This window comes from Lutra lutra, chromosome 3, assembly GCF_902655055.1.
Source record: "Lutra lutra chromosome 3, mLutLut1.2, whole genome shotgun sequence".
Lineage (NCBI taxonomy): Eukaryota > Metazoa > Chordata > Mammalia > Carnivora > Mustelidae > Lutra > Lutra lutra.
Window position 1 is genome coordinate 199,303,902 of NC_062280.1, and position 25,937 is coordinate 199,329,838.

Genomic DNA, 25,937 nt, shown 5'->3' on the forward strand with positions numbered 1-25,937 from the left:
AGTCTAAGAGTTTGTCATGATTTTGTTTCCATTTACTTTAGCTGATAGAATTGGTAGAAACAAGGAAATACGTACATGTTTCATCAGATCTAATGTAGACAACTTGTTCTCACATTTGTATGTTTTAAAAACAAAATTACTTGCATTTCTTTGTTCTTTTACATTAGGAAAAGAACGAGAGATACCTTCTGCTCTTCCCAAATATTTTGCTAATGTTGTCTGCCAGTCCTAGGATGAGTGGTTTTATCTATCAGGTAAAATACATTTTAAATTTATATTCTGTTGTTCACTGTGGATCTGAGAGTCTGTTCCGGGCGCGGTTTGGATTTTCGGGTGAAGCAGTGCGCATGCCTGCATGCGTTGTGTCTGTGCTGCTGTAGGTACAGTGTTCCTCGTACACGTAGCTCCTGGCTGTGTGTCCGTGCGACTGTGCTGACGGAGTCCCGCGTTAGTCTAAGCGCCATAGGAGGAGACCACCCGACATTTGAGGGCTGCCTCCTAAGGCCACGGGCTGCTTGAGGTGCCCACCAGCTGTGTCACCGTCCAGAGCCCCGTCTCGGAGGTGCCACCTTCCTGGCCACTGTGGTGCTGCGGGTGGTGGCGGCGGGCCGGGCTCCTGGGAGGGTGCAGGAGGGTGTGGGCCGGGAGGTCCCAGAAGCCGCGAGGGCTACAGGAGCCCGGCTGAGGGCGGCTGGTGCGAGGAGCAGCGAGTGATCACAAGCTGCTTCTGTTTAGTCGTCTTGCTGACTCTTGAGAAGGCTGAGCCTGGAAGAGGAAAATGCAAGGTGTGGGGAGAGAGGTTTTGTTTGTCTACAGAGATTTAAATGGGGTATTCCGTAGCTAGTTTCTGTCCCGTAGCTGCTTCTGGCTTCACGGCCTTTGTCCCGTGTGGTTACGGAAGGGCGGGTCCTCCCGTCGTGCGTTCCCGGGTCCTGCTCGGCAGCAGGAGTCCCCCCTTTGTTCCGAATTGGTTCAGACAGAGTATACTCTCTCCGGGACACAAGCATCGGGGAGCCCCGGGCCAGAGGCACCCGTGGCACGTCTGTGCCCCCACAGAAAGCTTAACCACACACAGAGGAGCGGTTGCCCCACACTTACTTCAGAAGAAGCACTCTGAAGCGGATGAAGCTGGGGTGTGCGGGTGCCTCCTCGTTGGTCGGCGCTCTGTCCGTGGCCCAGGCGGCCCCTGCCCAGGCCCCCCCAGACTGGCACTCCACCTCGTTAGGCGGCCCCAGTAAACACGAGGCCAAGTCCTTCCCGCCAGCGTGCTCTGGTTTCTGGTTTGTACCCCAAGAGGCTGAGGACGGGCCCGGCCTGGACTCGAGGGAGCAGAGGTTGCTGTTTGGGGCGGGCTCAGGCCCCTGGTGATGAGGCCAGTGTCCACGCCACGTTTGCCCTGGCTGTTGGCATTGACGTGCCTGGGAGGCCCCCTGGCCCTGGCGGGGCCCCACGTTCCTGTTCTGTGCAGGGGGTCTTGGGAGGGGTCCGAGTGCTGTGGCGCATGCCGTGTGCCCCGGCGGAACCCATTTCTGGCTCTGAGGGACGGAGAACGTGCCGTCACGGGGTCGGTGCTGCCTTCCACGCGGGACCACCACTCTCGTCTTCCGCAGCACTTCCCAGAGCTGTCCTCGCGCTTCTCTGTGCCTCGCACGGTGGTGCTCACGTCACTCTGACCGTGGCGATGCCAAGCCCGGTCCAGTGTGCCGCCTGGTGAGCTTCCGGACAGGCTCTGTGCCTGCATGGGGGGGCGGGGGGTGCCGCACGCGCTGCAGGGGCCCGGGCAGCTGCTCGGCAGGTCGGGAGTGCCCCACGGGCCACGGCACTGCCTCTGGCCCCTCTGGGGCCCCCTGCCTTGCTGAGAGCGGCTGCTTGGGGAGCCGCAGAGCGTCGTCCCCCCACCCCCCTCAGCGCCCCGAGAAAGCAGCAACGCGCTTCTTAAGCCTCGGCCACCGGGTGCCGTGGGAGTACGTTGTGTATTCAGCCTGTGCCGTTACTGACGCTCCGTGTGCAGCCCCGTGCCCATGAGGTCTGTCCCCTGGCCTCTCCCGTCTGGTTCCCACCCGTCTTCTGCGCCATGTGACTCCTGTACGCTTCCTTTGCTGCAGCTTCCCTGCTCTGCCTTCCAAGGAGGGGCTTCCTCCGAATGTCTTTGCGAGGCAAATCCGGGCCTCCTTTGCACGTTGCATCTGAAGTAACTGTGGTGGGCTCTCGTTTTCTGTCCTAATAGGCCCGTGTTCTGTGTCCCTGTGTTCATGTTTGGAGGAGCGCGGCAGATGCGACTGGTTTTTGTTCTCGTCGCTGCTCTGTACCTTATGGCTGGCTCCATTTTTTTTTTCTTTTTTGATTACAGTGTTATGATTTCTTATTTGCCCTAGAGATTTTGTAATATGTATATGGCACAAAGAGCTTTTTTGGTTTATACTGTTCTTTGCCATTTCTAAACTCATTTAATACTTATTTTGATAACGGTACCTTCTTTATTAGAAAAGCACTAATTGTTTTTTTTTTGTGGGGGGGTCTTTTTTAGGGAAAGCTACCAACGACAGGAATGACAATCACAAAGCTTGAGGACAGTGAAAATCATAGAAATGCATTTGAAATATCAGGTGATAGGCACAGACTTTGCGGACGCTCTGTCGCGGTGCTGAAGGCAGCTCACCGTTTGTGTGCAGATTCTTGCTGGACTGTCCAGGGGCCGATGGCTAAGCGCTGTTCATTTCTGCTCGGTGGGGAGGGGGTGTGCCCGTGTGTGCTTTCTGCCGGTTCGCCCCCTTCAGCCTGTTTCTCCTCGCTTCCAGGGAGCATGATCGAGCGCATCTTGGTGTCCTGCAGCAGCCAGCAGGACCTGCACGAGTGGGTGGACCACCTGCAGAAGCAGACGAAGGTCACGTCCGTCGGCAACCCCACCATCAAGCCGCATTCCGTGCCGTCTCACACCGTAAGGGTCCCCGTGCTTCTGCGTCCACCCTGGGTCAGCCTGCGGTTGGGCCGTCAGTGAGTGAGCAAGTGCCCTGAGGCGTGACCGCCGTCTGGACCACGAGGGCCGATACAGCCTGGATCGCCCTGAGGGTTCCTGGCATGTCCCTGCAGCGCGGCGGATGGCTGCACATTGCTTGCTCCTAGGCTGTGCCTCCGCGCGCGTGGCTTGCCACATCGGCTCGGGGGTGCGGGGCGAGGAGACCAGCTAATGGGGGTTTTCACCTGGAACCTCAAGAGCCAGCAGTGCATGGCTTTTTTCTGAGGATCTCAACTTGATCATTGTTCTGATTTTAGGAAATCCACTTATTTCCACGTAGAGCTCACCAGCTCTCCGACTTTTAAAGTACTTAAACAGTTTGCAGTGTCTCAGCACAAAGTGTCCCATGTTTGAAACCTCTCTTTCCTGGTGGTGTGTGCTTAAGACACTGGCTTCACGTCCTCACTGCACCTTCCACATCCTTCTCCCACGGTACTGAAGTACGCACATCTTTTCACAGGTGACCTGGGGGTGCACAGTGTTTCCAGGTGGAGGGTTTTTCTCACATTCCTATGAGATAGTTGTGATCTTTTTAAGACTCTATTTGTTCATTTGATACAGAGAGATACAGGGAGAGCGCATGAGCGGGGGAGAGGAGAGGGAGAAGCAGACTCCCTGCTGAGCCAGAAGCCTGACACAGGGCTCGATCTCAGGACCTGGAGATCATGACCTGAGCGGAAGGCAGCTGCCCAAACATCTGAGCCATCCAAGTGCCCCGAGAGGGTCCTGATCTTTATCTGGACTCGCTACCATGTGGTTCACTTCTGCATTCATTATCCTTAGCAGTCAAGGCTTTGCTTAGCAAGAGTGGCTGTAGGGTAACTTTTTTTTTAAAATAAAGGTTGATTTATTTGAGAGGGCGCGCACTTGTGCAGGCAGAGGGAGAGAGAGAAAATCCTCAAGCAGGCTCCCCACTGAGCAAGGAGCCCGATGCAGAGCTTGGTCCCATGAACCCTGAGTTCATGACTTGAACTGAAATCAAGAGTCAGACGCTCAACCGCCTGAGCTACCAGGCGCCCTGTAGTGTAACGTTCAGAACGGTTTTCTCTTACTTGGTTTCTCTCGACAGCCTGGAGGTTGAGACTACTTGTTTGCTTAAGCTAACGTTTTGTTTTGAATGGCGCTGCCATTTATCACTTTTCCATACTTAAAAAAAAAAAATACTACAGATGCTTAGCTTACATGGAACTGAATTTGTTCCGAAGATACCGTGTGTGCGTGTGTGTGTTTATAGAGAAAAATGGAACTGCTACTTCATATTGTCAGGAATGCCTTGAAACCAAACAGTGGGATTTCACACCAGGTAAAAGTTGGTTCTCTGAACCCGCAGGTCTTCGTCACAAACGGGCGTTGGAAATGGTAGGTCCTCTCCCTCGGGAGTTTCCTCTCTGAGGGGCTGCGGATTCTCCCTGTGATCTGGCTGTGTCCAGCTGGAGTATTCTCGTTTTAGCACACACCGTTCCCTCTTTGGACTTGAGGAACAAATCCCAGTGTTATTTACTGTGACGTCACTGCCCCAAGAGACGTTCTACATAATTTTCTCCCTTGTGAACTGGGTGTGGGTGTCTAACCTGCCAAAAGACGCGCACACACGCCCAGATCTGGGTACGCCCGGGAGAGGCGGTGGTTACTGCAGAAAGTAACCCTGGGGCGTCGTGGCATCCGCTGCCAGGCTTCCCATTCAGCATGTGTTTCAAATAGGCAGTTCTCTTGAAGGATGACCTCACTCTGATTTCCAGCTCAGAGGACATTTCGCTCTTTATTAAGCATGCCTCATTGTTTTGGGTAATTGAGGTCACAGGCTAATTTGGAGTATTTTGTTGAACTATTTTGCATTTTTTGTCACTGTAATGGGATATTTTGGCATTTTCCAGGAGTATGAACCTTCATTATTTTTCTGGGAAACTAGATTTTATGTATTACTTCGTTTTGATTAAAGCTGGTTTTTCTGAGAAGATAACTTGCTTTACCCTAGCGGTTGGCAACTAGTGGTTGGCAAAATGTTTGTGCCAAGAGCCTGTAAAGTGTTATCAGCTTTATGGGCGATACAGTATTTGTGGCAAGTGTCCTTTGGTTTTACAGCCATCAGCAGGGACGGGCCTGGCTGTGTCTTAGGAAAACTTTTTAAAGGAAAACAGGCATTTAGCCCACCCCTAAATCACCAGGAGTAGATATGTGGCTGGGAGAATTACCCTCCCCCATAACCACATTCCCAGTATAGAAATGCCTTTTGGTTTGCAAAATTCTGAACTCTGCTGAATGGAACACCTTGTTGCAGATGCTGCTCTGTGGCGAATAAAGGTGGCGGTGGGGTGCCTGGGTCAGGGCCTCCACATTCTGCCGCCTGCCCCTCGCCCCCGAGCTGGCCTGACGCATGGTAGGCAGGTGCCCTGGGAGCTGACGGCTTGGGGCTGGAGATTAAAGAGATGATGACAGTCTGGGAGGGTTTTTGAAATGGGTAGCACCTCGTGGGTCTGGGTGAGGGGACCCCTGATGGTGGCTCTTGTGTTCTCTGCCCTCTTCCCCTGCAGCTCCCCTCGCATCCGATCGCTCCGTCCAGCAAACACGCGGACAGCAAGCCGGTGCCCCTGACGCCTGCCTACCACACGCTGCCCCACCCCTCCCACCATGGCACCCCACACACCACCATCAACTGGGGGCCCCTGGAGCCTCCAAAGACCCCCAAGCCGTGGAGCCTGAGCTGCCTGCGACCTGCACCTCCCCTGCGGCCTTCGGCTGCTCTCTGCTACAAGGAGGTGAGGTCGGAGTGTGGGCGAGCGCAAACCGGACGTCTGGGTGTGCTGGGTGGGCTGTTCCGTGCTTCAGTCATATCTGTGGCTGTGATTCTGTGACGTAATTAAAATACAGATCCGTGACGGTCTGCCTTGGTTCTTCTGTCTTCCCTTCTTCCGCATCAGACCCTCTGTGCCCTTCACGGGCGGGCCTCGCTTCCTGCTGCTGGGAGCCTGGAGCAGAGGGCTTCCCTGGGCCCGGCGTCTGGCGAGCCCGAGTTCCTTCGCACACCTAATTCGGGGCGGGTCTTATCTAGGCTTTCTGACCCTTTTCCAAGCCCGAGTGAGGGCCGCCCTGGAAGCCTGCGATGGTCACCGGGAGCTGTTCGGGAGGAAGAGAACACTCACAGATGGAAGTGGGAGAAGGTGGCTCTGCAGCTCTGCGCGTCCGAGAGCTGTGTCTGTGGCAGCGTCTGTCCGGCATGGTCACGCCGGGTGCTGACATGCAGGACAGGAAGGGCCTTATGTACCTGGGAAGTACTTGTGCTTGGGGAGCTCTTGACAGCAGTGGTGGGTGTGGCCGCGTGTGTGAGTGAGTGTGCACAGCCCGAGTGTGAGCCTGAGTACAGGGCGTGAGGCGGGGCGTCCTGGTGCGCCTCTCCAGGCCCGGCTGAGGTCATGTTTGCCCAAGGCTCTGGAACCCCTGTCCTTGCCCGCAGCCCTTGAATGTTTTCTGACCCACGAATACTGCGTAGGTGAAAATCTGTCCTTGACGTGTTTTGTTAACGAATTTTGCTGTTAGGATCTCTGTGTTGCTAGTGATAACGTGCCCAGGTCCAAGGGTGCTTCGCTGTGGGCGGTGACGTGACGGATGTGGGGGTCTGTTACTCCTTTAGCCCTGCAGATGGTGCTGGCCGTGCGGTGGGCGGCCTCCCTGCTGTTGAGGAAGGGCAGGCGGAGAGTGTCCGGTCATGGAGCACAAAGCATGAGGGGAGAGGTGTGCCCATGACCCTGAGCAGCCCTGCCGTCTGGGCTATCCCTGCTTTGCTGGACCCGGTGTTGGGGTCTGTGTCGCGGAGCCCTCTGAACCGAACCCTTTGTGGAAATGCTTTCACAGTATGTGCGTGTGGGGCGCCGTGCCACCCTGTGCCTGGGCCGGCAGGTGGGGACGTGCCTGCATGTGCGTGGCGTGCTGCCCGGGGCTGTACAGCACGTGCTGTAGTTAGTTCTTTGGACACTGATCCCTGCCATGTTGAGAGAGCTTGTACCGCGTAGCAGAAGAGATTTCGAAGAGCTTCCTTTCAAAACCAGGCTGTGTTCTTTCCTCGCTTTTGGTCTGATTCCTCCCTAGGCCAGGTCGCGCTGGTCTCACGTCATAAGACTCACTAGCGGTTTGTGTGACTTCAGTGATGCAGTAGTGGGACCGTACCGGCATTTCATGGATGCTTGGCCGCTGGAGCCTGGCCTGTCCCCGGGGACCTTCTGTGCAGTCTTCAGTCGCTGTGTTTCCGAGGGAGAGGACAGACCATCACATCGTGACTCAGTTGGGAGCGCGTGTGGCCGTGCCGGGGTGCAGTGTGCTCTGTCGTCGCGTGTGGCTGCGCTCACGGCGCACGGGCACATCTTCTTCCCTTTCCTCCTTTCTTGAAGCTGCTGCCTTTGCTCTGAAAATAGCCTTCGTTTGCCCAGTCTCTCTCTCTCCGGTTCGCTGCAGCAGATGGGTCTGCTCCCGAATTAGCAGCACGCGTGCGTCCCTGGCCGGGTCGGCCGGCCTGCGAGCCCGCGACGCCTCCACGCTGTGCTCTCCGGGGGCACGAGCGTTTTCAGCAGAGCCTGTGCCCCGTTGACTTCCTGTGTGTGCTCAGCAGCTGGCCGAGAGAGCCCGGCGTGAGGGAATGAAGTGCCTCACCTTGGGCGGCTGTGGAAGCTTCCTGTTCCTTGCTGTCGCGACTCCCACCGAGATGCCAGGAAACATGGCTGTCTCCAGAGTGTGTCAGCACCTTCTTCCTTTTTATTTCCCCAGGATCTTAGTAAGAGTCCCAAGACCATGAAAAAGTTGTTACCTAAGCGCAAGCCTGAGCGGAAGCCTTCAGATGAAGAGTTTGCGCTGCGGAAAAGTGAGTACGCGCCGCGTGTGGCTGAGGACGCGGGCCTGTCTCGGGCACAGCGCTCATGGCACGGCGGGCGGAGGTGGGGCTAGTGGCTTTCCAGAGGCTTCAGCTGTTGGGGTCGGAGCCTTAATGTCTTGTCTAAGGGAGAGTGAGGGGCTAGAGTGCAAGCCCTTGCAGCGGGGACGCCGGCGGGCCAGAGAGCAGCCGGTGGAGAAGCGCACGTGTGGTCCCCCCCGATGGAGCTGCTCGTGGTTTCTTGGCCTCTGTGATCACTTGTTCTGGGAACCCAGGCCCGGGGTGCAGGGTGGCCCTGGGACTGCGGCTCTGTCTGGCCCCCTCCTTGGCCCGCAGTCTCCATGTGTCTGCTCTGCGGCCCCAGGTCGCGTTTCTCCCTGTATGCATGCATGACCCTCGCCGCCCGGCCGTGAACTTAGGAAATGCCGGAAATGGCACTGGATTCGGCACCTGATCTCCCAGCCAGCCTCTCCCACGGGAGATGCTCCCTTGGCAGTGTGTAAGCAAGCAGAGCTATTCGGAGCAGTGACTGCAGAGCTCGTGCGCGCGTGCCCACCCGCCGCTTCCCGCTGCTGAGCTGCTTTCCCGGAGCCGTGGGCGGGAGGGCTTCTGTGGCCGCAGACGGCTGTGGGACCTGTAGGACTGTCTGTGCTGCAGGAGGACCTCAGAGGGGAGATGGCCTGGGCAGTGGCACCTCAGGGAAGCAGTGGGCTCTGTGTCCTTGCCCCTGTGCGCCTGGGACCTGTCACGCATCTTCCTGACCCCGTGGGGCATTGTGCTGCTCTTTGCTGTGCTTACTTGGGACCTTTCCGGGTTTCATTTATAAAGAAGACTTGTGGGGAGAGTAGCTCGAGGTCACCCCGGGGTAGGGGCCGCTTGGTTTGGGGGTTGTGCAGGTTCCCTGGAGTCCAGGTGGCCTGCACGTGGCCCAGCTCTCCCGCTCGTCCTGGTGTGAGGTGTAGACGCAGGGAGGGGCCTAGAGGCCGCCGCACGGAAATGAGTGCTCTCAGCACCCTGCCGCCTGCCGGCGCTGTAGCAGGCATCGTGTGGCTCGCCGTCGTGGTGGGCTCCCTCCTCGAGATCCTGAGTGTGCGAGGAGGGCCGCATTCCCAGGACGCCAGTGAAATGGGTGAGAAGAGAGTCCTGCTTCAGGGGCTCTGGAGCCAGTGCCTGGGCTGCTGCCTCCGCCCAGGGCCCTCTCCCTTTGCTGCCCAGCCGCCCTCTATCCCCTCTATCCCTACCCTTAGTGCCAGCGCACTGTCTGCCTGGTTAGTTTCCTGTTTCCACTGAAGGGGAGCTCCCTGGGACAGCATGGAGCCCCTGGGGCTCAGGTGGGAGGTGGTGGGGCTGGAGGGGAGAGCTGATTCTCAGAGGTGCCTTGCAGATGGGCCGTCGCGGGGCCGCTGGGGCCAGGGGACGTGATGGGCCTTAGTTTGAATGGGATCGCTGATGGCTCGGTTGAGTTCAGATGAGCAGAGGTGGAAGCAGGGAGGCTGGGTAGGAGGCGAACTGATCCGGGTGAGCGTGATAGGATGGGGCCTGGACCAGGTGAGGACGGTGGAATGGGCCATTGTGGACAGAGTTCAGATCTCTTCCAAGAGGGAGGCTGCAGCTGTGGCTTCTGAGCCGGGGGTGACTTTGCCCCACTTGGAGATACATCGGGAGGCCCTTTCGGTCGTTCCAGTCGGGTGTGGGGGCACTGCCTTACAGGGGTGGAGGCCAGTGGTGCTGCTAAGTGTCCTAGAGCCCATAGGGTAGCACCCTGCGCAGTTGTGCTGGGGCTGGGAAGTGTTCCTGTGGGACGAGTCCCTGGCCCATGGAAAGGCCCCGGCAGACGGTGAGGGTTCAGAGCTGCTCAGACCAGGGGAGGCAGCGTAAGGAGGAGAGAGAGACAGAGTTGGGTCTGGGGAGCTGAGGAGCCGGTGGAGGGACCCAGAGGCGAAAGGGGCACCAGGGGTTCCATGTGGATGGGAGGAGAGACGTCAGCCATGTGACCTCTGTAAGGAGGGCCTGGACATCTCAGCTGCTTCCTAAAGTCCCCTGCTGCTTTCCTAAGTTAGTCTAGCTTAACGTTCCGAGTCGGGAAGTTTCCGCTTGTGGGCTGGCCTGTGCCATGGAGGGAATGTGAGGAAGCAGGCTCCGCGATAGCCGTGAACTAACACGATGTCCCAGGGAGGCCAGCGGGCGTCCTTCCTGGTGTCTGCGCTTTCTCTGGGCGTGGGGTGGTGTGTGCGTGTGACCCACCTCTGGGGGTCGATCCTGTCGTCTGGGCAGACAGTCCCAGGCACAGATCGCTGTCGTCCGGGCAGAGGTGGAGCGACGTGCTTGTGAGGTTGCCGTACTCAGCAGGTGCTAGAACGGAATGAGGGAGACCCTCTCTTGCTCCCGAGGGAGGGGCTGGTCGCGCTCACGGCGGGCTCCAGTCAGAGACGCTACATCCATTCTCATCCATACTGGCTCGTGTGTATCTTGAGGAAAACAGAGCTGGAGATGCCGTAACTCTGCGTGGCAGCGCGTCCTGCGGAGCCGTACTGATCAGAGTAGCGCGGCAGGCACAGAAACGAACACTTCGGTGGAGCAGATTAAAGCCCCCAGCTCTGCGTGCTGGAATCTGTTTTCTTGTTCAGGTTTATTTGAGTGTAGTTGACCCACAATGTTAACATTGGGTATGGGTGTTCCGCATGGGACGTTCCGTTGGTTTCGGGCGTAGCGCGTGGTGGTTTGACGTCTGGGTGCTCCGCGCTCCTCAGCACCAGTGCAGCCCCCACCCGAGACTGTAGCGCTTCCCACCACCGCCCGTGCTCCCCGTGCTGCACTTTCCATCCCCGGGACTCACTCAGGCCTTAATGGAAGCCTCGACCTCCCGCTCCCCCTCATCTGTTCTGTTTACTAACCCCAGGCCATCAGTTCTCTGTGTTTAGTGGTCCAGCGCTGCTGTTTGTTTGTTCACTGGCTTTTTAATTTAGATTCCACATGTGGGTGAAATCATGGTGTCTGCTTAATCTGACTTACTTTACTTAGTGTGATACAGTCTGTGTCCTTCCGTGTTGTCATAAATAGCACAGTCTCATCCCTTTTGTGGATGCATGATATTCCTCTGTGCGCGTGCGTGTGCGCGCACCACCTTCCTTACCCTTTCAGCTCTTGGTGGACGCTTGGGTTGGTTGTTTCCACAGCTTGGCTGTTGTGGATGATGCTGCGGTCGACATAAGGGCATATATATATTTTCAGATCAGTGTTTTTGTTTTCTCGGGGTATATGTCCAGTAGTGGAATTACTGGCTCGTGTGTATCTTGAGGAAAACAGAGCTGGAGATGCCGTAACTCTGCGTGGCAGCGCGTCCTGCGGAGCCGTACTGATCAGAGTAGCGCGGCAGGCACAGAAACGAACACTTCGGTGGAGCAGATTAAAGCCCCCAGTCCCTGCTTGGGTGGTTGGCGCCGACCGTAGAAGCTAGAACATACGGTGGGAAGGAGAACAGCCTCTTCAAACAGCGGTGTTGGGAAAATTGGAGCACTTTCTTAGTGCATACGGGGAAACACAGTCAAAGTGGATCATAAAGACCTAACTGTGAGGTGTGAAACGCAGGACTCCGAGAGCATAGCGAGGCTTCGTGCTCAGGGCGGTGCGTTTGAGTTGCCTCGTGTACGTCTGTCATAAAATGTTGAGCCTTTACGTGGCTCCTCAATATTTAAGCTTTCCATTCCTCCACATTTTACTAGAGTAGGCGAGCCTTCTAAAATACATTTCCAAGGCTAACATCTTAGCTAACACAAGGAGCCGTAGAAAAGTAGGTAAACAGAAGAGAGGAAAAGTTCACCCCATAGGGTCACGGGAAGTCTACTGGGTGTGAGGCTCCGAGTCCGGGACTGACAGCGCGTGGTGCTGTTGGTCTGGAAGCTTCTCTCCTCCTCCGTGCCTGTGGTCTGAGTACACGAAGCCAGTGTCTGGAGGGATCCGGAGGGGACAGCGCTGGAGGAACACCTTCAAGGTCTCGGTGGTGCTTTGCGACCATCTGAGATGGCGTCTCTGGGGACCCATAGGAACCAGGATCAAAGGAAATGCTCTTTCTAGAGCTTTCCAGGGTCCGCTGTGGGCACCCCGCTGCCCCTGTCAGCACTGGGGATTGTCAGGCTAGTGTGTGAAAACCTGGTGTTTTGCTTTGTTACTTCTTAGCGTGAATAAGCCTCTTTTCTTCGGGTGTTCTTGGGCGACTTGCTTGTTCCTGGCTCTTTTTCCCTTCCAGCATGGGGGGATTCTGTTTTTCTTATGGGCCAGTAAGACCACTTACGTATTTAAGGCACTAACGTTCTGCTAGATCTGTTGTGCATAAAAAAATATTTTAAAAACCTACAACTTTTTTGTAAATATTAGAAAACCATTATCTGACAAGACAACAGAGACGTTCTGTTTTAGGCGGTGAGCTGTTGTGCTTCCCGCCGGGAGCTTGATGTGACGTGTCGTGTCTCGACAGGCACAGCTGCTTTGGAAGAAGACGCGCAGATTCTGAAGGTCATCGAAGCGTACTGCACCAGCGCCAAAACGCGGCAGACACTCAACTCAAGTAAGTCCCCGCGTCGTGGACTGCCAACTGCAACAGCTCGCTGGGGTCAGAGGCCCCATCTGAGGCAGGTCACCTGGCTGGCCACCTGGTGTCCCTAGGTCACCGCAGAGGGGCTGAGCTGCCAGTAAGAGAACGCATTTCTACAAAACGTCCTGCTGGGAAACTCCACGTAGGACGTACCGCCGAGGTGTAGAGAGCTTGCTTATGCTTAGAGAAGAAGATGTGCTTAAGACACGAGATTGGTCCAGTTATTTTTAAGCTATTTAAACTGTGGTGTGATAGTGGGACTTTTTTCCCTTTAGATTCTCAGAACTGTCAAAAATATAAACCTAGAGCAAGGCTCTTCAGCAGCCCCCCCCCACCCCCCACTCTTCTAAATGATGCATTTACGCATTTTTGGAAGGAGAACCCGACTAATATAGCTGGAGGGTTTCAGTACCACTGAGGTTTCCTGTACCTTGACCCCACGGCTCTAGGAGGAGGCCGTCACCTCTTGGGGCAGGACAAAGGTGGGCTGTCTTCCACTCACAGCCTCGGGCGGTGGAGGCAGCCTGGGTGCAGGCGCAGCGGAGCGCGGGTCTGTCCAGGAGAAAGGGCTGCTTTTCCCTCTCCCTGGGGCCGGGGCCACGGGCACCACAGGGGTCCTGCACGGTCCTTCCTGGGCGGGCTTTGTGGGGTTTCTGTCTGGTTGGAGAACTGGGTGGATGCGTTCCGGCATAGAAACTGGTTTCTGTTGGATCGTGTGTCTTGGATTCCCTTTCCACCCTGGCCGGGGCACCGTGGGCACCGTGGGCACGCTGCTGATCGCTGCCTCATTGCCACCTCCTCTGCCATTCTGGTTCAGTTCTGCATCCTGGCTCGGTCAGACTCATTCTGAGAAAAAGGACAGGGGGGAAAGGGAATTTTCACCCGCTTTAGCTTTTGTTTTAGATGGCGACAGCTGGAAAGGTAGGGCTAGCAGGATGGAGCCCCTGGGGCAGGCTGCAGGTCACCTAGAAACTTCCCTGGGCCGGTGTTGTGTCTGGTCTGCGGCATCGAGGCTGTGGTCCGTCCCTGCCCTGTGAGAGTGCTTGTCCGTAGTAGCCGGGCAGCAGAGCGGCGGGACGTGGGAAGGCCTGAAGGTGGGGCGTGCAGCGCGCCAGGCTGTCATTTGTAAATACAGTCGGTCTTTCGATACTGGTTTCATAGAGTTGGTGAGAAACTTTTAAGTAATAGGCTGTATAAAATGTGGCCATAGTGTTTGGGTTTTGAATCTGAAATTTTAAAGAATTCTCTCAACTTAAAAAAAATTTGAAGTAAAATTTTAAGCTGGTAGTCTCAGGTGAATAGTCCAGGTAACTGAGCTGTGTGTGTGTCCGTGAGCGCTTCGTCTTTTTGGCTAGGAGACGGTGCGTGGCCTCGCGGCTTCAGCTGCCTGGAAGGGGCGGCTTGTAGAGCATGCGGACTGTTTGTCACCTGTGTCACATGTCTCCATTTCTCCTGTGTCAGAAGAGCATTGCACGATACGTGGGTATTGTGGCTAAGCACCCTGAGGCCTCATGTGTCCAGTCCTATATGGCTGCAACCCTAGCAGTCCTAGGACCAGGTAGGATAGGGGAGCTAGATCCTTGATGCTGGAAGGGTAGCGTGGGATTGCAGTGGAGGCAGCTCTTTTCGTCTTAAGTGGCTTCGTAAAAACAGGGTAATGTACTTGACCTGAAATTCACGTCCTTCCAGGCTATGTTTGGGTGCAAAAAGACCTTACCAGCCAGACGCGTTTGGTGTCGATTTCTGTCTCGGGGACATAGTGACCTTCATTCGACTGCAGGGATTCAGTTGAAGGGATCCAGGCTGGCCCACTGCCTGTTCTTGTTAGGGTTTGGGAGTGGCGTGCCTTTGGGCCAGAAGCAGGACGAGGACGCAGCCCGCGGCTGCTGCGTTGGGCCCTGGTCTGTCGAGCTGCGCCCCTGCATGCCTCCCTCCCCGCTGCCTGGCCGGCACCTCGCTCCTGCTGCCTGCTCTTGGGCTGCTTTCTGTCCTCCCATGCTGCGCCCACTGTCTTCTGTTGCCCTCCTCTTAACACAGTGGCTCTCGGCTCATCACGTCTCTTGTCCTGCTGGTAGAAGGGTCTGCATCAGGGCTTTGAACAGGCCTTCCACTTTTTCTGTCCCCCTGGCCGAGCTCAGGGGTGTGGCGGCATTGTGGGGGGCCCCGAGGGACGTGGACCCTGTGTACCCCGTTCTCCACTCTGAAATTTTTACCGTGGTGTTAGTTTGATAAGGTAAGTTTAGATCCCACTGTGAAGATGACTTCTGGGGAGTTCCAGTCTGGCAGAGGGAGAGCCGGAGAAGTCAGTCCAAAATCCCCTGAAACTCTCCTGCTTCACTGTGTCACTTAAAGAATAAACCATTTTCTAATGGAACGCATAAATGGCTCCTTTATAAAATGTCCTAAGAGATTCATGGTTAGTAGACTGGAATAGGATCGTTCACTTGGGAAATGTCTGTAGAAGTGTCCGTGGCTATGGGTTATGCGAGGGACAGTTTGGGAACAGTATTATGACTTAGGTTTATTTAAATAATCCAGTTTTACTCTGAGGGTTGTGCTATTAGAACCCACCGTAAATAAGGACAATTGAACATTGTTGCCAGTTTTTAACAATATTTTCTCTCTTCCTTCTCTTCCCATCACCTTTTGCTTTTGTTTTCATGTTTTTGGTTGTGGCTCTTCCTGTCCGTCCCCTCCCCTCTGCCTGTCACTCCATCCCTCCCCGTCGTAGCATGGCAAGGCACTGACCTGATGCATAATCACGTGTTGGCTGACGACGACCAGTCAAGTCTAGACTCCTTGGGTCGTCGCAGTAGCCTTTCCCGTCTGGAGCCTTCAGACCTCTCGGAAGACTCTGACTATGACAGTATATGGACAGCCCATAGTTACAGAACGGGTTCGACCTCTCGTAAGAGCTGTTGCTCATCTATCTCCCACCAGAACTAATGCACTTCTGAGCTTTTCTTAACAAATGCTTGTTGTATCGCAGCCTGCTTTTCTTAGATGTTTTCTTGCTGTTCCTTGTCTTTTATGTGATATTTTAACAACTTTGGAGAGCGTTGCTGATATTTCCCATTGTACTGTGTGGAGGCCCACTTGCCAGTTCGACTGTCCGAGCTGCCGAGGTGGAAGGAGACGGTGCGCTCACGGGGCCGCGCCCGAGGGTCCTTTCCTCCGCAGGTGGCGGCGGCTCTCCAGCTCTAAGTGGTCTGGGTTCCTGTTCTCAGTGTAGCCCCTGTCTCATTGCTTTTTGGATACCCCTGTGTGAACACTTTTCTATTTTATATGAGACCATACAGGTTTGTGGTCTGAGTGGCAGCACCGCAGAGGGGACTCTGGCCTTATGTAGGGATCCCCACATTTCGTGTGTGATGGACCCACCGATGAGCCGGTGGTGGAGAGAGGTGGAGGAGACTGAGAGGGCGCAGAGCGGTTCCGACAGCTGTGCTCTGAGCGCTCCTCAGGGTGGTTGGTGGCCACGCGGAGCTGTGGGGGGTGGTGTGTGGCCAGTGTGGGCCCCGGGCCATGGCGGGAGCAGGGAAGAGCCGGCTCTGGCTCATCAGGGTGCCACAGAAGGCCGTCCCGTGCCCCCGTTTCCCCTCGGGAGGGGGTTAGTTTTCCGAGGGCCGGGTTACTGTCAGAGCTCAGACCCTCCCCACACCGTCACGCCCAGCTCTCTTGATTTGGAGCCGTGGCTCTTAAGTGGCCCTTAGCAGGCCCATGCCACTGCGCTGAAGAGTCAGTCCAAACGCAGAAGCACTCAGCCTCTGAAGGTGTATGTGCGACCCAGTTCGGAGCCAGGTGAGTGCTTGGCTCCACGCCCAGCCTGGCTGCGCCCCAGCACCCCCGTCACGCTGCCTGCGAGGGACCTGTGGTTTGTTTTCAGCAGCTAGCTGCCATGAAACTCCGTTTACAGCAACCCATCCTCCGTGACCCTTGTTCCTGATTGTCACGGGGACACCTGAGTCCATTGAAGACTTCACTTGCCGTGTCACTCACTCACGAGAAAATGTCCGATTTTGGGGGGGGGCCCCCCCCCGCCTGGGATTTGTTGTAAGGGGATTTCACTGGCCTGTCTGACGAGTTTCTGCTTCGGAAGGAACTGAATGTGACCGGTTGCATTCAGTTGTAGCACCCAGATCCGCGTCTGGCCATCGTTCTCTCCCATGCATGCCGTACTTGGTGTTCGGATGGAACGTCAAGGCTGTGCTTTAAGTATTCATCGAGACCAGCTTCCGAAAACAAGATGCCGTAGTAAATTGGGAATAACCTGTTTTCCTCTCCTCAGGGTGGCTGTAGTTCCAGGCGGCTGTGATTTCGCCCCTCCCCAGCCCTCAGCGAACCCCCGTATTCAGGGCGTGGGCTTGTTTGCGCCATGCCGTGGTTGGCCGGGCGCCGGGGAACCCCGGCAGTGGCGGGTCGCCCGGAGAGTTGGCCGCCTTCAGTACTGCCTGCGTGAGGTCAGGAGGAGAGCCAGGAATGCCACATAGGTCTCTGTTCCCAGACAGGTAGTGGCTGCTCGTGCCGTCTGGACATTTCAATTTTTACATCAGTTAGCGTGAATAAGGAAGTCGAGCAGCAGTCCTACCAGTGTTCACCCACGGTGGAGATGGGTTACGTGTGTTCAGCCAAATAGTAAGTGGAAGTTTGGGAGAAGGAGGACTACGAAGTTGATACTGTGAACTCAGAAGCACTTGTTTTCTCTTGTACACGTACAGTAGTCACTGTTCCGGACTCCGTCAGTAGAACGTCTGTCTGTCTGCTTGGAGGCTGTCGTTGGCGCCTTGGCGTAGCTGCCTTTGCCAGCCTCGGCTTGGGGGCCGTGTTGCGCGCTGTGTGCGCCCATTGCCACGATACTTTGTCACCAAGTGTCGTTTGGGTGGTCTTCTGGAGACCTTTCGTGTCCCGTCCACTGCGGTGTGACACCATCCCGCCAGTCCTTCAGGGCCGGCCATGGCACGTGCACAGTGATCGTGCCGATTCTGGGACCGCCGCACTGCAGCACGCTGGCTTCTGCTCAGTCGGGCTTGTTTCGAATACCCCAGTCGCTGTTGTGACCTGGTTGGAAGTGTTAGTGCCACGCCTCAAGGTGGTCCCTGGGGGGCAGTGAGGACGTGGCCCCCGAGGGCGGGGACCCTCCATCTCTGGAGCTCCAGTCACGTTGAAATGGTGTCTGGTTGGGGCAGCTCCATCCTGGCCGCGTGCGCGGTTAGTGTCATAGTGTGCGGGTGCAGACCCTGAACCCCAAGGTAGGTGGAAGCTGGCCCGGGCCTTCCATGGAGGCCTACATGATGTTGACCTTGAATTTACCCTTGCCACAGTTTATAAGCTATATTAATTATGTGTTTTGCGTAAAATTGCCAAAACACAGTAACATGTATATAGTGGTATAAGACCTTGAAAAAGAATCTCTATTTGTGCTTTTTCTCTGTGAATGGGAAAGCCGTTTCTAGTGGGTGACTGCCGTTGAAGACCCCGTTGGATGTACACCGGAACGTTGCATTGTATCGTACAGTACCATATTGTTTGTGGTTGCACATGGCAATGAAGTGTTTGTTTTATAAAAAAAAAAAAGACATCTGTTATGTACAGTTGAAATAAATTTTGCATTTGCTAGCCTGTGGCTTTTAATATTTGTTACCTTGGGGGGGTTGGGGGAGTAGCCTAGCTTGCCGCTGCGTGTGAGTTGCTCTTCTCCTGGGTGATGTCTTCCAGATGAAGGCGAGGCCATGGGACCCTTTCTCTCTGCTTTGATCCAGAACTGTGCACGTTCGTGGATGAAATACATTCTAGACAGTACAGGGTGACTCCTCACGTGCTTTTATTTCCTCTTCCCCCCCCTTTTTTAAGTTTTCGCTCACTGGGAGGCTTGTCTTCAGAAAGAGGTTCTCTTGATTTTTTTGTGCGTAATGGAAAACAAAGCAAAAAAATGGTTTTTTTTTTTAAGACTAATGTCAGTTTTAATCTTTGTTTTATCAAGTGGGTGCCCAGCTTGCTGAGAAGTGGAAAGGAGCGTCAGCGCCGGGCGGGGGCAGGGTGCAGACGGTGAACAGATGCAGGCAGTTTCCGAGGGGAATGCCTCCCATTTTCCTAAGGAAGAAGTTAGACTCCTGTGAGAACCAGAAATAACAAATGACCTTTGGGAGAGATTTTACTAGATTTCTACAAGTTGTAATATTTTCCTTCATTCTGATAGTTGTCACAGTTGAGTATAATTAGGTACAGATTTTAGAAAGATTATGAATTTAAGAATTTCTGGAGTTCTGCCACGAATGTTCTCGACAACCGACAAACACCGCGTGTAGGCTTCCCACGCAGGCGGACTCTGCTGCACATACGCACGCACGCACGCATGTACGCACCCATGCGCGTGCCCTGGAGTTGATCAAGCCGTGTGTTCTGTCGGCGTGTCCAGTTGGGCGGCGGTCTCATCTGACCGTGGAGAGGCGCCCTGGGCTTAGTGCCCTGCTCTGTGCTGCCTAGGCAAGGCCTCCGTGCCATACCGGCGCTCGCTAGGTCCCACGGTGCTCCAAGGGGTGCTGGCGTTGTAGGGGATAGGGCTCTGCGTGTCTCCAGCTTGTAGATCACAACTCCGGGTCCCCAGGCCACCCTCTTCTTCCCGTCTCCCACTCCGTGGCTCCGAGCGACCCCTGCGGGGGGTCAGTGTGCAGCTGCCCTGGCGTGTTTGTCCGCGGGCCTCCGTGGCTGGATCCCGGGCATCTGCAGACCCGTCCTTGGGAGCCCTCCAGCTGGAGAAATGCTGGGCTGCTGCTAAGTGTCCGTTACCGTTGCCTGGCGTTCGCCCCTGTGCCGGCGAGCAGCGAATCCAGCCAGCACCGTGTGCTTGTCACGCGAGGTGCAGACCGGCTCCGGGCTCGTCCGGCACTCCTATTAAACCGTGACACACACCACTGCGGAATGTTGTGGAGACGAGGCTCGGCACTCAGGTGACTTGAGGAAATGCCGAATTAAAGTAAGTGGGTATTTCTACTGCACACCTGGTGAAAACCTTCAGCGTGCCCCATGTGCACTGTGGGCTTCCAGAGGTGGCCATAGCCTCAGCATTTTCCAAAGCAGTGAGGCGCACAGCCCATGTGTTAGAAGGCGGAGGGACAGCTAAATGTCCCCAAGCCGAGGCGGCATCTGAGGCTGGAGGAGGACAGTGCCATCCAGTTTACACAGTGCAGGGGAACCCCTCACCGATGGTGGCTTGGGTGGGTGGTGAGCCGGGTGCTGCACGGCTGCTCACAAGAAGACCAGACGGCAGACACACAGGCCCGATGAGACGGCTGTGCGGCAGAGGCCGCGGGGCGCGGCACCGTCTGCGCGGCACCGTCGGCACGCCGGGCGGGTGGGAGGGGAAGACACTTGTGTCTGCTAGCTGTCTGAGCGACTTCAGGGACGTCCCACACGAGCGCTTCCCGTGAGGGCCCACGCTCCCTCCCGGGGGCCCGGAGCAGTGCCCCCCCCCCCGCCCCAGGAGGTCCTCGCACGGACGTATATTGTCAGCGCTTGTACCCCGTTATCTCCTGGAAACACAGGCCTTGAATGTCTGGAACCATCATGAACCCCTTCATCTGTGTCTCAGCCCCTCTTAGAGGACTTTAAATAAAGTGACAGAACATTGTTTGCAGGTTCTCTTGTTTTTCTCAACTAAGTGCTGCAGGGAAGACGTGCTGTGACCCCTCTCAGAGTACCCACATGACCGTGAAGGTGACTTGTTCGATCTACTTTGTAAAATTTGGCTCTTGCTGTAAGAACAAACTTACTTATAAACCTGGCTGGAGAACATTCCTTTATTTAATTTTCCGAAAAACTAAGTTTTCTGTCCTTTTAGGAAAATGTTCCAGTGAAACTAGGAACATTATTAGCATCATACGGATTCCTCTGCAGGCTGCTAAGTGACATTTAGAAGCTACCTGGCTCGCCGCTGAGTGCACACGTGGCATTTTCCGTGCCAGCATCTTTCAGGAATCGAGCCGTTAAGTCCATACATGCTACCTAAACATTCTCAAATTTCCGTTCGTATGATAAATTCTAGTGTGTTCTCAGTGTCTGTCCAAAAATAACCGTCACAGTGTGCGATCCTCCGACCACTTGTCACAGGCTGTTAGTCCTCTGATGTCACGTTATGTAACGGAATTTAAGGCTTCCGTCTTTGTGACTTTACCCGGTAAAAGATACTAAATGTGATTCTTAAGTTCTCAGAGCAGCTAGGTCTGTTCTGCTCTGAGCCCCGGGCCTCCCCGTCTCGTGCGGGACGGGGCAGCACCTGCCGTCTGACGCGTGTTCTTACGATGCAGTTGTCCCTTGTTTCTCTTGCTGCTTGAAGCTGGGGGCGCCTCCTGTCAGCAGGCTGAAGCTACGAGGTGTGGAAACAGCGGAGAGATGCGCGGAAGCCGGCGAACTTCTCATCCTGTCGTGTCCTCACGGGGATGAGCTAATGAGACGTCGCGTTCCCAGCCGGCGGTGACAGACATGGTGGTGCCCGATCCGATCTGACTGTAACACGGAGCAGGTGGCGGGGGCATTTAGGAGTTGGCTAAAGTTGACCCATGACCTCTCTTCACGGCAAAAATTCACTGAATCCGTTTTTTTTCCACACATCACATTCGAGTTTTTATGAATCCCTTTGTGTTTTTCTGGGGAAAGCAGCACATGAACTAACTCTACTGATGAAAACAGAGGTGACCGTTGGGTGTCTTGGAAGCGACCTTCAGAATTCTTACCTCGGCTGGGACTACTGAGCTTTCCCTTATCTGTCTCACATCCCAGTTTCCTTCCTGAGCGCTTTTTTCCTGGGTGGCCTAGAAGCCCCAGAAGGGCCCAGAAGAATATGTGCCTGCGGTCCCTTGCAGAGCTGTGGCCCCTGGAGCAGGTGATCCCCCAGGAGGCCGACTCTCAGCATAGTGAGGTCTTAGAAGACGTGTCCCTCTCAGGAGCCGTGTCTTGAAGGATGTTGCCCTCTGTGAAGGAGAAGAGCGATTCTCCTTGTGGGTGGGTGACTATGACGGGGTGGGGGGGGCTGCCCCTTAGGGGTACAGCAGAGCAACACCTCCCACTCCCTGTCAGTGACAGGGGTGAGTGGGAGAGCAGCCGTGCCCAGACGCACCCCCCACGCACCGGCCTGCTGTGGCCTGTGACAGGATCCCAAGCGCTCCGGCCGATCGTAGTCCTGAAGCTGCTGGTGCGCCAAGGGGCCCTTCCTTCCTGGGGACGGAAATGTATAGACGTGCCACGGGACACCGAACCAGACTCGCTTGCCCGGAGTTTCATCTTCTCTTGTTTGGATGACAGAGGAGGAGGTGGTCCACATCCTAGCTTTGTCCACATCCTGCCATTACGTTTTATGGTGCGCTTTGTGGCGGGGACGGACCAGGTCTTAGAGATGTCCAGATGGCAGCAGGGAGAGTCGAGGCCAAGGCCCCGTGGCCAGCAAACTCCGGCCCTCTTCCCTGTGGTGTGCTGCCATGGAAACGATGGAGCCCTGTGGCCGTCAAGCTTTGATGGTCATTGTTAATCGTGTTCAGAGGAGAGTAAGCGGACACAAAAATGCTGGTGAAACTATTCTTTTAACCCCGTCTTTAAGAAAATCGGTGTCCTCCTGAACGCATGGTGTGAGGAGGCACAGCCGTGTTAGAGTTTGGCAAACTCTGTGGAAGGCAAACCGAAGGTAAACCAGGAGGCAGGCGAGTCGTACCAGTGTGTCTGTAATCCGCTAGCAGCTCTCACACACCAAGTGCATGTGTTTAATGGGGAAATGTCTGTCAGAATACCACTTGTAGGCGTTCCTGTTCTGTGGCAGAGTCGCCCCTCAAATTCGCATCAGATACTCTTCAAAAATACAAGTTGTGGTGCTGGAGAGCTTTCAGGAGAGCACTACCTCAGATTTTCTTTTCTGTGTCCTTAGAGAAAGATTTGAGTCTGCTTTCTTACCTGTGAGATATTTGGGTTTCCCAGTTTCTCAGGTACCCACCCCCCAGCACTCGCTTCCTGGGACCGGGCCCCGGTGACACGGCGCACACGGCCCTGCGACATCGTCCGCCATTCACCGCCTTCCGGTGGGAGACGTGTGTGCGTTCCAGGGGATGTCAGAGGAGGCTGTCATGAAAGGAGTAATAAATCCGTCTTTCTCAACCACACGTCTCCGTCTTCATTTTTACCGGTCGCTCTAGAGTCGAACGTTTCGCCTGCTGTCCGCACGGATGAGCACTCGGCGGCGCACCCCTGCCTGACGCATCTTCCTAAACTGCCTCAACTTTTGATTGATTTGGATGTCCCCCCCCCCCAATTTTTTTGGTATTTATTCCAAAACATCCAGGGCGCTGGGCTCAGGACCTTGCTACCTGTGGAAGATTTCAGGATTTAAAAGCTCCATGATCCTGACTCAGGAACCGAAGCTTAATAAATCACCAAAAGGCCAGCGTTTCCTTCCGTCTAGATGCTTTAGGCGTGAGGAGGACTGAGTTCGCTAGGCAGAAGCAGGGAAGATGGGTAAAAAGCTGTCCTTCCGTGCCATACCTAGAGAGTTCTGGAACCCGTGGTCCCCGGGATTTGATAGAACATTTAAGTCGTGTTGTCGAGTCATGTTTCCAGTTCTGCCACAGCGCTCACCTTTGGGTTTGTTTGTGTTTTTGTTCTAATGATGTAGGTTCACGCAAAGAGTCTGCTCCCCAAGTTTTGCTTCCAGAGGAGGAGAAAATGATAGTTGAAGAAACCAAGAGTAACGGTCAGACGGTGATCGAGGAGAAGTAAGTGACCCTCCAGCATTTCAGGGCGGGCACATGGACGCGGGGGGTGCGGGCTGGGTGCTAGGCTTCCCCGGGCTGTGGCCCGGTGTACGCCATGGCTCGGTTAGCGGGCAGGGAGCAGGTGTGCCTCCTAGGGCGCCCTTCCCTGCGCCGTCCTCACTCCTGTCCTGGTTCAGGTGTTCATCCCGTTCTCTGTTTCAGGAGCCTCGTTGACACGGTCTATGCACTAAGGGATGAAGTCCAGGAGTTAAGACAGGTGAGTCCGAACCAGCTCCTTCATCTGTCACGGAGCCCGAGGAAAGTGCCGTGGGAAAATCAAGCCTGTCTGTCCCTGTGCGCGCAGGGACTCAGGGGTGTCCTTGGACATCCTCTATGCTCCAGGGCCAGTTTGGTCCCTGGTGAACGGGACAGACCAGGAAATGAATTCTTAAAGGGACCTGTTCAGACTTTGTACTGTGCTGTTGGCATCCTCATTTAAAACCTCTAAAAATGGGGATGCCTGGGTGGCTCAGTGGGTTAAGCCTCTGTTGTCGGCTCAGGTCATGGTCTCAGGATCCTGGGGTCGAGCCCTACATCGGGAGGGGATGCAGGGAGCCTGCTTCTCCTTCTCTCTCTGCCTGCCTCTCCGCCTGCTTGTGATCTCTCTCTCTCTCTCTCTGTGTCAAATAAATAAAATCTTTTTTTTTTTTTTTAAAGATTATTTATTTATTTATTTATTTGACAGACAAAGAGAGAGAGACACACACACCACAAGTAGGCAGAGAGGCAGGCAGGGGGAGGGAAGCAGGCTCCCCACTGAGCAGAGAGCTGGATGCGGGGCTCAATCCCAGGACCCTGAGACCACGACCCAAGTGAAGGCAGAGGCTTAACCCACTGAGCCACCCAGGTGCCCCACGTAAATAAAATCTTTTAAAAAAAACAACACCTAAAAATCCTGCTGGGATTCCCCAGCACCTGTTGGCGGAACACGTGGTTCTTGTTCTTAAGTCAGGTGACCTTGGCTAAGTGACTGAGTATATTTTGCATATTTTGGGTAAAGTACATCGCACACCGGTTTGTGTCTCCGAGGGGTGCGTAGTGAACCCCTGCACACGAGGCAGGGGGGGTTGGGGTGTGGTGCCGTCTGGGTCTGGATGTGCACTCGGCTGATGCGACTGTGGCCCCACGGCTTCCACACGCTTCTACGAGTTTGAAGGGACCGTCAACAGTGGGTACGTGTTTGCGCGCCTCGGGGTGATGGGGTCAGTGTATGTGAGGGCAGGCTCTGCCCCTTTGCTCACGCCCTTCCAGCTGCTGCTCCATGTTTCTCCAGGAAGGCTGTAAGGTCTGCGCAGATGTGGGAAGATGCTCGCTGTCCCTCTTGTAACCGTCCGCTGTCCTTTCGTGTGTGACGTGGAGATCCCTCGCCCCGGAGTGAGGGTTGCTCTGCCCTCTCTGATGGGTTCTGCTCGTGGGAGCATGTCTGCGAATGTGGCATGTTCCAGCCTGGGACTACGCCTGGGAGACAGGTCCTCCTCTGTGCCCACTCAGTCCCCTGTGGTCTGCTTCGTTTGCAGGATAACAAAAAGATGAAGAAGTCTCTCGAAGAGGAGCAGAGAGCCCGCAAAGATCTGGAGAAGCTGGTGAGGAAAGTTCTCAAGAACATGAACGACCCCGCCTGGGACGAGACCAACCTCTGAGGAGCATTGTCGCTTCTTCCGCCAAGACCAGCGAGGAGCCCCAGCTGGGGGGCCCCACAGCCCTCGCCAGGGGGACCTTCAGGGCTACGGGGCAGGGCTGGTACAAAAGTCATCTTTCTGGGCATGGAAAAGACAGAGTTTATCCCACAAATAGACATGGTCACACCGTTCTGAAGAATCCAGACGCGAGGTTTAGACCCTGAGGGCTGGACTGCATCAGTTTTGCTCTGTTAACATCTCAATTACCTCATTTTGCAATAAGTGCGGTGACTACAAATCCTGGTGTTTCAGGCTTTTATTGATCTATATGAATAATCGTACATACATGTTTCTTATAAACCCTCCATTTTGAACGCACACCCATGGCTGTGGTGTCCGGGCTGGTCACCCGTGCTAGAGCTCCCTCCCCCTGACCTTTCCTGGTCCCACCAACAGCAAGTCGCGGTCGCGTGCTCACGGTGAGCAGCGGGGCCAGGGTGCCTGGGATGCCTTGCCGACGCCTGGTTGGCTCTCCAGCGTGGCCCGTGTGCTCAGAAAGGACCTCCCGCTTTGGTGTGCCCACACGGTCTTGTTTGTATCTGCACAGACACCGAACACCCCTGCAAGCTCTGCCATGAGGGAGACTCCAGTTTCCACCACCGACCCCGACGAGGCCCCTGCGTACCACCGTGTCCAGCCGCCGGCGTCCGCGCTGGTCTGCTGCGGGAGGGCTGCGGCTCGTCGGCCTGCGTTCTCTGCGCTGGGGGAGAATAGACTTGTCCGTGGAGGCTGGTTTAATACGGGACAGAACGCACCGTTGTCTCCCCTGCCCCGCGAGTGCGAGCTCCGCTAGAACCTGTAAATAAACTTATTTATCGCGTGTCGCTGGGGCCGAGGAAGGCATGCTGGGGATCCCGGAGCTGACCTGGCGGGTGTCAGGTGCGAGTCCTTGTGAGGCCTCTGTAAGCCCCAACGTCCTTACCGTGAGTGTGCAGCAAGCCTTCCGTGCTCACTGGGAGAAAGGTTTTCCTCCTCCAGTGAGAATAAAGCAATATGAATTCTG

General features: G+C 55.4%; 1 protein-coding gene across 9 annotated transcripts in view; it reads left to right on the plus strand.

Annotated features, from left to right (window-relative positions):
* Positions 1-25,937, plus strand: part of ARHGEF7 (Rho guanine nucleotide exchange factor 7) — a 122,231-nt gene extending 96,294 nt beyond the window's left edge. For 7 of the 9 annotated variants that reach the window (XM_047720427.1, XM_047720424.1, XM_047720428.1 and 4 more), the window contains 10 exons: positions 168-254; positions 2,528-2,606; positions 2,799-2,938; positions 5,548-5,772; positions 7,772-7,865; positions 12,349-12,438; positions 15,197-15,373; positions 23,117-23,216; positions 23,418-23,472; positions 24,773-25,937. In XM_047720427.1, the coding sequence (XP_047576383.1) occupies positions 168-254; positions 2,528-2,606; positions 2,799-2,938; positions 5,548-5,772; positions 7,772-7,865; positions 12,349-12,438; positions 15,197-15,373; positions 23,117-23,216; positions 23,418-23,472; positions 24,773-24,895 (1,170 nt within the window). In that variant the 3' untranslated portion in view covers positions 24,896-25,937. Of the gene's footprint in view, positions 1-167; positions 255-2,527; positions 2,607-2,798; positions 2,939-5,547; positions 5,773-7,771; positions 7,866-12,348; positions 12,439-15,196; positions 17,865-23,116; positions 23,217-23,417; positions 23,473-24,772 lie in introns of those variants that run through there. The other 2 variants (XM_047720425.1, XM_047720433.1) reach the window with 2 other exon arrangements.